The sequence below is a fragment of the Neltuma alba genome, unplaced genomic scaffold (genome assembly GCF_004799145.2).
Source record: "Neltuma alba isolate B1F8T4 unplaced genomic scaffold, ASM479914v2 tig00011905_pilon, whole genome shotgun sequence".
Classification (NCBI taxonomy): Eukaryota; Viridiplantae; Streptophyta; class Magnoliopsida; order Fabales; family Fabaceae; genus Neltuma; species Neltuma alba.
The window spans coordinates 72,272-84,945 of NW_021636502.1; the positions used below are offsets into that span (position 1 = coordinate 72,272).

A 12,674-nucleotide genomic window follows, 5' to 3' on the forward strand; every position below is an offset into this window, starting at 1 on the left:
AAAATATACTATTTTTGCAAGCATTGTCCTGAAGTTTTCAGGGTTTTCTTCTCACAGGACAAATTCTGCAAAAAAAAAAAAAAAATTGTTAATTCCTTCTTTCTTCTAGTGTTGAATCCCGTCCCTCGCTGCCTTACTGGCGTAGATATATGAACTTTTGCTTGCACTTTCTATCGCCTTAGTTTCAGGTTGCTGAAGGCTAATGCTAGAAATTGCTATCCACAGCCACTGCTTCAATGCTCAAAAAAGCTTTGTTGATCCTATTGGGAGTATCAATTTCCAAAGCTATTAGATTCATCTCTCATTTGTGTAATGGTAACCAACCTGTTGCTGTTGATGATAGGTAGCTAGCTTCTGAAATAGCCTCACACTTTTTTTTTCTTGTTTGATTTGCTTACACATATAACCCAATATCTGTTCATGGTTTGTTTCTTTCTATAGTTCTGAAGATGATGTAATTTTAACTCAAACGGTTTCCCCTCCTGGTAACAAATATGATGTGTTGCTTAGCTTTAGAGGAGAAGACACTCGCCACACTTTTGCAAGTTATCTTTACAAAGGACTTCGAAACGCAAGCATTCACACTTTTATGGATCACGAACTCTGCAAAGGAGAATCGATCTCACCAGTTCTTCTAAGAACAATAGAGGAATCAGAAATATCTGTGATTATCTTCTCTGAGGATTATACTTCTTCAACTTGGTCTTTGGACGAGCTTGTTCACATATTAGAATGCATGCATAAATTTGGAAGGGTTGTGATACCTATTTTCTATAACGTAGATCCTTCAAACATATGCAAACAAAATGGGAATTTTGGAAAAGGATTTGATGTATTGAAGCAAAGATTTAAAGATGACCATGAAAAATTGCAAAGGTGGAGAAATGCTTTAATCCAATCTACAAGTCTCTCTGGATGGGATTCCAATGTTATCAGGTAGCCTCAGAATTCTCCCTTTGTTGTTTTTGGGGACTTATTCAATTAATCTCAAAGATTCTAACAAATTATTGTGGTTGTTTTATTCTTTTTATTTTCTCGCTATTAAATATGCCTTTTCTTTTGATTGACAATTGTGCTAGACCTAAATTCAAACTTGTTGAAGAGATTGTCAAGGACATTTTGAGCAAGTTGAACTATGAGTCATCCTCTCATCTTGAAGGACTTGTTGGCATTGCTCGTCATATTGAAAACATTGAAAAGCTTCAAATTGAGGCTCGCATTGTGGGAATATGGGGTATGGGTGGTACTGGTAAGACCACACTTGCTAAAGCTATATTTTAAGAGTTGAAAGCTCAATTTGACACTTTCTCCTTTATGGAAAATGTTAAAGAGTAATTAGCAAGAATTAGTTTGGATGAACTACAAAAAAATTGCCTCAAAGAAATTATTAAAAGATGAAGACATTAGCATCTATGACATAAAATCCACTTTTGTGAAAAGCAGGCTTCAACACAAAAAGATTCTTCTTATACTTGATGATGTGGAAAATTTGATAATAGCCGAAGATTTAAGCAAAGTGCGTGATTGGTTTGGGGAAGGAAGTAGAATTATTATCACATCAAGAGACATGCAAGTGCTTAAGAATTCTTCTGCATTTTGAACATATCATGTTTCGGATTTGGATTTTGATGATGCCTTTCATCTCTTTAGTTTGAAAGCATTCAAGCAATATGAGCCATTTAAAGGTTATATGGGGTTATCAAAATTAGTAGTGAAATATTGTCAAGGAAACCCATTAGCCCTAGTAGTGCTAGGTTGCTTTCTCTATGGCAGAGGGAAAGAAGAGTGGGAAAGTGCTTTGGACAAACTAAATCAAACTCCCTCCAAGGACATCATTGATGTTCTGAAGTTGAGTTTTGATGTACTTGATGACAAACAACCAAATCTTTTTCTTGACCTGGCATTCTTAATCAATGCAAGAGTTTATAGGTCTTTTGATCAAATAAGACAATTATACGGCTCTTCTGTGCATATTGAGATGAGTGTTCTTCGAGAGAGATCGCTCATTTCAGTTTCTCAAAAAGACAAGATTGGGATGCATGATCTTGTGTTGCAAATGGGCTTTGAAATTGCTAGACAGCAGTTATTCCCTAGTCCTAAGACCCCTGTTCGACTATGGAGGCATGATGACATATATGATTTTTTAATTTGTGACAAGGTAATGATATATTATGTTTATTATTGTTTTACTCCTCCAGTCCTTAATATAGGACCCAATTATTGAGTTGGTTTTGGTCCTAAATATAATACATATTTCTCATATTTATCAATTTTCTCTAAACTACCTCTATGGATACTCCCTCAACCATAATCAAGTAAAAGAGAGAGATGGGGTATTAAGAAAGATGATTATGGTGTTTTAAGAAAAACATGTCACATTTTTTATAATTAACTAACTTACCTAACTTCCTTAATCTAATCAAATTAGTTAAATGGGTCTTATATTAAAGACCTGAGGAGTATCTTTTTTTCTCCTTTGTCATTTTAATTGTTAGATTCCTAGATATTTGTTTGACCACACGTGTTTTACTCGTTAAAATCTTTGGTGGTAAGTGTCAACATTTATCTCGAGTTACCTCTGTTTTATTTTCACTAATTAGATTATTCCTATAAGAAAATCTTTCTTGATTTAAATAACTAAAGTTGCATTGGTGTGCAACTTAGTCATCCACCTAAATATTGAATATAAATTAGAAATATCGTGCCGTGTTATTTTAACAGATAAGTGCAAAGATTTTGCATGAAGTGATAAATGAAATGATTCACAAGATTGATTTTTCTCTTACTAATTGGTATAGTGGAAGTGTGTATATCCATACGCATGCTAGTACATGCTATTACCAAAGTATATGAAGGTTTGTAAATTAACAGAGGACATATATTAGAGCGAGGCTATAAAGTAGTCTAGATTGTTCCATGCTTCATATCTTTTACTTCTAGTACTGATTTTTTAGCGCATGAGATTAATTCGTGGGGATACTTGTTTTTCGATGTCTTGTATTAACTGGTCTTGTCAGCTGTCTTTACATTTATATTAAATATCTGCTGGTATACGTATGAGTGTGTCTATATGTTTATGATTTTTTAGAAGTCCATTTGTTATCAGGAAAACATAGAATTTGTAAGAATTCTTGAATAAAGCGCACAATATAATTATTAATTCGGATGTTTCAAAAAGAAGATCTATTTAATTGTTCTGCAGTATTTTTTATCATTTTTCCAGGTAATGATAATTGCACTGTTTCCCTTTTTTTGCTATTGCTAGGAGATTGAGGCAATTCGATGCATGTCATTGGACGCGAGCAAGATAGAAAGGATTAAATTGAGAGCTAGTAATTTTCGAAAGATGTATAATTTAATATTTCTGAAAGTTTACAAGTCTGATCGGGAAAAGCTTCAAAGTTGAATATTTGTGAAGATTTGGATTATCTTTCAGAAGAGATAAGGTTTTTCAGTTGGGAGAATATCCACTACCATATGTCCCATTACAATTTTGTGCCGAGAATCTTATTACACTTGAAATGCCTTACAGTAATATCCAACAACTTTGTGATGGAAATAAGGTACGTATCATATTTTACAGGTCATAATTTTTTTTCGTGAGGATGAAGATCTCACCTCAAAGATCGACTAAGTCATTGACAATGCAGATGTTTGCTTCTTGACCTTTAAGTTGACGGTTAAATAGTAGTTGAACTTTTCTTCCGGGAGTCCATTTCATCTTGTAGTTGGCATGTGAGAAATTCTTGATTAAATTATATGTACCTGTAGTTATTTATTTGACACAGTTTCCTTTTTTTCCCCCAGCATTTTCCAATTCTAAAGGAAATCTTTCTAACACATTCAAAAGACCTTAGTGCACTCCCAGATCTCTCTCATATCCCTAACATAGAATTTATGTCTCTTCTTAGTTGTGTGAATTTGGCTCAAGTTCATTCTTCAACGATCCCAGAAAAGAATGTACAATTATGTATAGATGACAGTGGGCCAACGCAGATAAACATTGGGGGAACTATTAGAGGGACAAGCTCCGGATGAGTGTTTGGGTAAAATTATTTGGATATTGACAAGTTGTCATTCAATAAAGTGACAATGAAACTCTTCGTACAAGGCAAGATCATATCTGGTGTTAGATTTAAACATGTGGTAGTGACAATAGCAAAGATAGCAGAATTGAGATTGGGAACACAAAGTTTGACATCTTTACTTCCGTTTATTAGGAAACTTCTTTGGTTAGAGAATCCATTGGAGTTTGGGGATGATTTCAAGCAACACTATACCTATGATCCTCATTATGCTTACTATCAACGTCGGGGCCCTGACTTAGTCTTAATATGAAGTTGAGGGGTGATAGAGGAGAAAGGGCTTTGGTGGAGCCATTGATGAGAAGACAAATGATTACTGATAATGAAGAGTGGACGCCATTAACAGAACTTGAAGAAGAAGAAAGGCACGGTGAGAGTACAACATTATTAATGGAAGATGAAGAAGAGGAGGAGGATGAGTTAATGGAAGAAAAGAGTGCAATATTGTTAACCTGACTTCCCAGCAGTATCACTTTTTGGTCATTATTGACGCATCTGACATTGTACAAGACTGATATTATTGGGAATGCAGGTTGCAGCATTGCTCAAGTTTCAATGTTGAAATCACTTTCACTCTCTAATGATTATTATTGCAGAAGGATTCAGCCTCACTTAGATGTAATGCTCTCTTTCGACATTCCACCATCGGCTTTACGTGATTTTGCTCTCTATATCCGTTATAACTTGGACGTGAAGCGACAACGTTCCTACTTTGGTGGTCTTTGTTTCAACTGTTATGTTGATAAGTATGGGCCTCTTTATCCTTATTATGACTTAGTTGTCGAGTATGAAGACTGGTCCTGATCTCAATTAGTCTCGTTTATTTTTGGTGAATATATTAACATAATGTTTTATGAAATTTTAATTTTGCCTTTTTTTATGTGTGGTTTATGGAGGGCCTCCTCACAACTTTATAAACTGTAAATTATTAATCTTGTTGTGGCTTTACGAGAACTGCTCCTTTTACTCCATGTTTGTATGATTTCTCTATTTAAAAAAAAAAAAGAAACAACTTCTCTTACTAAGCAATTTCATTGAAAAGTAACATGATTATTTATTGATTACTTTCTGTATCTTTTAATGAGAGATAATTAATTGAATTATGTTGTTAAAAAATTAGTGTTAAAAGTATAAGACTTTTCTAAAAATATCACTATTCATGGAGAGAGTGGGTTAAAATATTTAAATAATAATTTTATATAATATTTCATTTAAGTTATTTTTGCTTTGATTTAAGAGTGGAAAAGGGATTCTTTAAAAAAAAAATTTGTGAGACGATCCAAATCCGGAGGGAATGCGCGTTCATGCTTCATTCTGCGATCACACATTTTGTTCGGCTTGTATGGCAGCCCATCCTTACTCTGTCGTCGTTAGACAAATTTTTTTTTTTGGCACGATTATTCTTTTAATGAAGTAAACGACTGATTTATTTATTTTATTATATTAAAAAAGCAAAGAGCTTCTTTCTTTCACCTGAATCACTTCCCATTTCTTTGTTATGCTTAAAATTCTGACAGTTTTCTTCTTGTAGTGTTCAATCTCTGTCTTACCATTATCTGCTTTCACTTGTAGATAATGAAACATGAACAAGTGAGATCTGATAAGCATATTTACCAGGGGTAGGGATGGGCATGCGGCATGTGAAATCTGATAAAACCCCAATTTTGGAGTATTTTTAACAAGAACTGTGGAAAAAAAAATATTTGGGCTATATACTATATATGTCTGCCATAATAGCAAAAGTCCCTCTCTGTACGGGTAAGTCCCTATAATTCAGGCGAGAAGAAAATCCCTATAATTCAACTAGATTTTTTTTTTAAAAAAAAAATCTCTCTCTCTCTCTCACACATCAATTTATTTAGCCAAACTTCTTTAGGAAAAAAAATAAAGAAATTGAAGCACAAAAACCATTAACACATGGCCTAGTAGACCTTCAACACGTACTATTTTTTTTTTAAATTTTGGTGATGAAAAAAACATCAAATAAATAAGTAAACATCAAATATAAACATAATATATAAAGAATGCTTGTTCAGCCAAAACCAAGACAATTACTGGCTGCTTGATCATTCTACGTATTGGGATCCCTCATATAAGCAGCAACTTGGTGGCTTATACATGCAATGATGGGACATGTTAAGAGTAAAACGGCTTGCCTATCACACAACAGAATCCTCAGTGATTAAAAGCCTGTAATTTGCCTTTAAGTCTCTCTGTTTATTTAATTTCAGGTGATTTTAATGCTAAAACAAGGCAATACACTTTACAGCTGGGTTCTATGCACATAATAAGTTAAATTAAATTATTAGGATGTACGTACAAGTACAAACTGGAAGACTAAATACTCCCCTCTTATCCATATTATAATAAATTTAATTATATAATAAACCTTTTGAAGATGTATGAAAACGTTAAAAGCAAGCTCTAATAAGGAAATGACATGCGAGGGAGTACATTACAACGGTGGGCAATGCTGTGTTTAATTATATATCAATTTTATATTGTTAGAATAAATTCGATCGGTGGGACAAAATAATTACAAATGAAATTCAAACAAGAACCTAGCTTTAAGAGGTTTTTAGAAAATCCAAGAATCAATTAAAAAATTCTTTTACGTTTCACTAAATAAAGTTTTTTTTCACATGATTATCTCATACTGCATAAAATTACATCAAAAAATTAATCCAAACATACTTTTAAGTTGTTCTCTAATTTTAAGGAAGCAATTAAAAACATTCAAATATTATAGACTATATTATTACTATGGGCCGCGACCTTAGTAATGGCCTAAAATCGACTTGGGTAGGGTATTACAAGAAAACAAAATAAACAAAGAAAGAAAAATCTAAACAAGCAATTGTTTTTTTTAATGATACATGGATAATTTTTGCCAAAGGCAAAAGAGCGGTGCATAAAGCAACACGGCATTGCACAGCAGGGGACGACTTGACTGGTTGATTTGTTGACTTCAATGGCACGCGTGATGCAGGAAACAAGGAGGGTATGAAGTTTCCAAAAGTAAAATCCATTTTCATCAAAAAGCTTTTCCATGCTTATATATTCGTGGCATTTGCCTTTTTATTTCCTCAATTCTTTTTATGCTTAAATATTCTTCATTTTTCTATTCACGGAATGCCCAACCTTTTTCTATGCTTGAATTGGGTTGGATTATATTGCTATTTAATATAAGAATTAATTTAATTTTTAATTTAATTTTAAATATAATATTTTAATTTATTTTGTCTCTCATATTTATTTATTTTTTAAGATAGTTATTGTAGTAGTTGCATATATTAAATACTTTATCAAATAATTATTCTAGTTAATTCATATGATTAGAAAGGGTATTTTACAAAAAATAACACTTATTAATTATAAATAATTAATTTAATTATTTTTTAATCTATTTAAGTTAACTAATTAGTTTTTGTATCAAAAAAGGGGCTAGTATATAATTATTTTATTATTGAGTTTAAAATTCTTCTATTATGATACACAGTCCTCCTGGGAGTAACTTTTTCCAAAAGCAAAGAGGTTTTTAAATTTGTTAACGGCATTGCTGAAGTTATAAAAATGTCACTTTTTGAATCTTCTGAAAAACCTGTTGTTAACTGCTATATCGAAATTGTTAACTGTTATACTAAAGTTGTAAAAATTTTGAAAAAAAAAATGTAATTGTTAATGTTATACTGAAGTTGAAAATTTTTGTAACTTCAGTATAACGGTTAACAACTTTTATGATACTATTAACAACTTCAGTATATCAATTAACAACAAGTTTTCTGAGAAATTCAACAAGCTCCTATGACCATAAATAATTTTTTTTGAAAATTTTTATAACTTCAGTATAACGGTTAACAACTTCAGTAACTCTATTAACAACTTCAGTATAGCGGTTAACAACAAGTTTTTCGGAAAATTCAAAAAGTGGCATTTTTATAACTTCAGTAATGCCTTTAATAAAGTCAAAAACCTGTTATTAACCGCTATACTGAAGTTGTTAATAATGTTATAAAAGTTGTTAACCATTATACTGAAGTTGTAAAAATTTTCAAAAAAATTGTTTTCCTCCGCCGGAGCTTTGGCGACCGATTGTTGAATTTTTCAAAAAATCTGTTATTAACTGATATATTGAAATTGTTAATAGCATTACAAAAATTGTTAATAGTTATATTGAAATTGTAAAAAATTTTCAAAACAATTGTTTTCGGTCACCGGAGCTTGTTGAATTTCCCAGAAAACCTGTTGTTAATTGTTATACTGAAGTTGTTAATAGTATTACAAAATTGTTAACCGTTATACTGAAATTGTAAAAATTTTCAAAAAAATTTTCAATGACCAATTGTCAGCCGGTTGCCGGAGCTCCGGTGACTGTCACCGCCGGAGCTTCGGTGACCAGCTGACCAGTGGGAGCTGTGATATTTTAAAAATAATATTTAAAATGAAGGGCAATTTGGTCTTTTTATTAAAGTAATAATCCTGACTAAATTGAGATTTCTCAAATTTAACAGACTATTTAAGGATTATGAAATTCAAGTGATATTTTTCTATATTTTTCCCATGAAAAAAAGATCAAATAAATAAGTAAACTAGGGGCCTAGCTAGTTGACTAAGTAACGTAGTCTTTCTTTCGCACCATTCCTTCCATAAAGCAAAATAAATAAGTGGGACATCAAGTGTAATTTTTGCCAAAAGCAATAGGGCGGCACATAAAGCAACGCGGCATTGCACTGCAAAGGACGACTTGGCCAGTTGACCTGTTGACTTTAATGGCAGGCGTGATGCAGGAAATAGGAGGGAGGGCCTGGGGCTTCAAAAAGCAAAATCCATTTTCGTCTAAAACTTTTCCATGCTTTTATATTAGCGTCACTTGCTTTTTTATTTCCTCAATTCTTCTTATGCTTAAATATTCTTCATTTTTCTATAACTGGGTTGGATTATACTGCTCCTATTGGTTTAATTTTTGATTTAATTCTAAACATAATATCTCAATTTATTTTACTTTTTATATTTATCTTGTTTTTAAAAGTTAGTTTTTATAATAGTTACATATGTTAAAAATTTCATTAAATATTAATTCTAACTAATATATATGATTAATAAGGATATTTTAGCAAATATAATACCTATTTATTATAAATAAATAATTTAACTAATTTTTAAGGGGTTAATATAATTTTTGGTTCCTCAAATTTGCTCTCATTTTGATTTTGATCGAGTTTCAAACTATAAGGTATGTTTGGTATGAGGGAAATGTAGGAAAAGGGAGGAGAGAGAAAATTTGAATAAGCTTATTTTAAAAAATTAAACAAGTGGGGTTATAAAATTTTGATAAAGGGAAAATATAAGATAAAAAATGATCAAAATAAATCAAAAAATTTTAACCCCGCTTCTTCAATTTTTTAAAATAAGTTGATCAAAATTTTCTCTCCCCTCCCTTTCCCTCCATTTCTCTCATATCAAATAGACCCTGAGTTTTGGTCTCTCAAGAGTAAAATGATCTAGGTTTTTATTTAGTTATAGGGGTCAATATTTTAAATAAAAAAATTTGAGAGAATGAAACCTATAACTTAAAATTTAAGTGACTAGAACCAAATGAGGACCAATTTAAGAGACGAATAATTATATTAACTCTTTTTTTAATCTATTTAAATTATTCAACTTATTTTTATATTAAATACGTGTATCATATAATTATTCTATTATGGAGCCAAAAATTCCTCTGTTATAATGCACAGTCCTTGAGACTATAATTTTTTCCAAAAGCAAAAGGTGTGGTACAGTACCAATACACACTGAACCGGCCCAGTAATTACCATAACTCACAGACGCGGGACGACTTGACTTGTTGATCCCAAAAGCAGGAATGATAGAGGATTGAAGCACAACAACCATTAACACATGGCCTAGTACACCTTCAACACGTACTATTTTTTTTTTAAATGTTGTTGATGAAAAAACATCAAATAAATAAGTAAACATCAAATATAAACATAATATATAAAGAATGCTTGTTCAGCCAAAACCAAGACGATTATTGGCTGCTTGGTCATTCTGCATACTGGGATCCCTCATATAAGCAGCAACTTGGTGGCTTATATATCCAAGGATGGGACATGTTAAGAGTAAAACGGCTTGCCTATCACACCACAGAATCCTCAGTGATTAAAAGCCTGTAATTTGCCTTTAAGTCTCTTTGTCTATTTAATTTCATGTGATTTTAATGCTTACACAAGACAATACACTTCACGGCTGGGTTCTATGCACATAATAAGTTAAATTAAATTATTAGAATGTACATACAAGTACAAACTGGAAGACTAATACTCCCATCCTATCCATATTATAATAAATTTAATTATATAATAAACCTTTTGAAGATGTATGAAAACGTTAAAAGCAAGCTGTAATAAGGAAATGACATGCGAGGGAGTACATTACAATGGTGGGCAATGCTATGTGTTTAATTATATATCAATTTTTATGTTGTTAGAATAAATTCTATCGGTGGGACAAAATAATTACAAATGAAATTCAAACAAGAACCTAGCTTTATGAGGTGTTTAGAAAATCTAAGAATCAATTAAAAAATTCTTTTACGTTTCACTAAATAATTTTTTTTCACATAATTATCTTATACTGCATAAAATTAGATCAAAAAATTAATCCAAACATACTTTTAAGTTGTTCTCTAATTTTAAGGAAGCAATTAAAAACATTCAAATATTATAGACTATATTATTATTACGGGTCACGACCTTAGCCATGGCCTAAAATCACCTTGGGTTGGATATTACAAGAAAACAAAATAAACAAAGAAAGAAAAATCTAAACAAGCAATTTTTTTTTTAATGATACATGGATATTTTTAGAGCGTAGTTTTACCCAGATCGTGATACAGGGATAAGTGGGGCATCAAGTGTAATTTTCGCCAAAACCCAAAGGGCGGTACATAAAGTAACGGGGCATTGCACAGCAGGGGACGACTTGACTGGCTGACTTGTCGACTTCAATGGCACGCGTGACGCAGGAAACAAGAAGGAGGGTATGAGGTTTCCAAAAGTAAAATCCATTTTCACCAAAAAGCTTTTCCATGCTCATATATTGGCGGCATTTGCCTTTTTATTTCCTCAATTCTTTTTATGCTTAAATATTTCTCATTTTTATATTCATGAAATGGCCATCCTTTTTCTATGCTTGAATTGGGTTGGCTTACACTGCTATTTAATATAAGAGTTAATTTAATTTTAAACATAATATTTTAATTTATTTTATCTATTATATTTATTTTTTCAAGATAATTATTATAGTAGTTGCATATATCAAATACTTTATCAAATAATTATTCTAGTTAATTTATATAATTAGTAAGGGTATTTTAAAAAAATAACACTTATTAATTATAAATAATTAATTTAATTATTTTTTTAATCTATTTAAATTAACTAATTGGTTGTTATAATTCTTCTATTATGGTACACCGTCCTCCTGGGCGTAACTTTTTCCAAAAGCAAAGAGGTGGGGCGGGACGACCAGTGTACACCTTCAACACGTACTTTTTTCCAAAAAAAAAAAACTGTTGTTGATGAAAAAAAGATCAAATAAATAAGTAAACTTGGGGACTGGCTAGTTGACTACGTAACGTAGTCTTTCTTTCGCACCATTCCTTCCATAAAGCAGACGCGTTCTCCATTTTAGCATATCAATCTTCCATCAGGATGCTGCTGATTGTTTGAGTTCAGTAACTTGGCCCCACTTGCTAAATATTTTTGTTTGCTCTTTTTATCAAATTAATCATCAATATTTTCAAAAAGTTAAATAGATAAGTGGGACATCAAGTGTAATGTTTGCCAAAAGCAAAAGGGCGGTACATAAAGCAACGCGGCATTGCACAGCAAAGGACGACTTAGCCAGTTGACTTGTTGACTTTAACGGCTGTAACTTTTTCCAAAAGCAAAAGGTGGTGCAGTACCAATGCACAATGAACAAACCCAGTAATTACCATAACTCACAGACGCGGGACGACTTGATCTCAAAAGCAGGAATGACTGGTTGATCCCAAAAGCAGGAATGATAGAGGAGGTAAGAGGTGAGGAGTACCAAAAAGTGATGCCTTAAAATAGCCAATTTATTTCTTTAATCAAAAAGCATACATTAATAGGAAGTTATAAAGTAGGTCCCATGAAAAAAGATATGTATGGTTAAGACCCGTATCCTTATTTCCTTAAAAGAAAAGCATTCATGTCATTTTCGTTTTTATTTCCTCAATTCTTTTTAGTTTATATGAAACTTACCATTAAAGAAAATAATTTTTACGAAGTGTGAGCCTCTTGTGGACAAGCTTTTTCTAGAGCTGCCCAAGACGTATAATAATTCAATAAAGCAAACCTCGCGAGCTTCCAGGAAACAAGAGCCTCTCAAACAGAGATAAATGCACGTCAGTGAGGCAATTGATGATCTCTGAATCTGAATTGAAGAGCTTGTTGCAAGAAAGAGCAAGTCTGCGAAGTTCTGAAGCTGCCATTTTTGAGACCTTGGTTTGTGAGAGCTATTTCTTTCGCTTCCCTCCACATACATCCAGGTTCATTT

At 32.0% G+C, this 12,674-nt stretch overlaps 2 protein-coding genes across 2 annotated transcripts; both read left to right on the top strand.

Moving 5' to 3' along the window:
- The first annotated feature begins 236 nt into the window (after positions 1–236).
- On the top strand, positions 237–1,337 carry LOC114719321 (TMV resistance protein N-like). The gene is made up of 3 exons (XM_028904808.1): positions 237–343; positions 442–936; positions 1,080–1,337. Exons 1-3 carry the CDS (start codon positions 237–239, stop codon positions 1,279–1,281), a joined length of 804 nt encoding a protein of 267 aa, XP_028760641.1. The 3' UTR covers positions 1,282–1,337.
- Positions 1,338–1,401: 64 nt separating this feature from the next.
- On the top strand, positions 1,402–4,309 carry LOC114719323 (disease resistance-like protein DSC1). The gene is made up of 3 exons (XM_028904810.1): positions 1,402–2,158; positions 3,266–3,563; positions 3,808–4,309. Exons 1-2 carry the CDS (start codon positions 1,691–1,693, stop codon positions 3,404–3,406), a joined length of 609 nt encoding a protein of 202 aa, XP_028760643.1. The 5' UTR covers positions 1,402–1,690; the 3' UTR covers positions 3,407–3,563; positions 3,808–4,309.
- Positions 4,310–12,674: the final 8,365 nt, after the last annotated feature.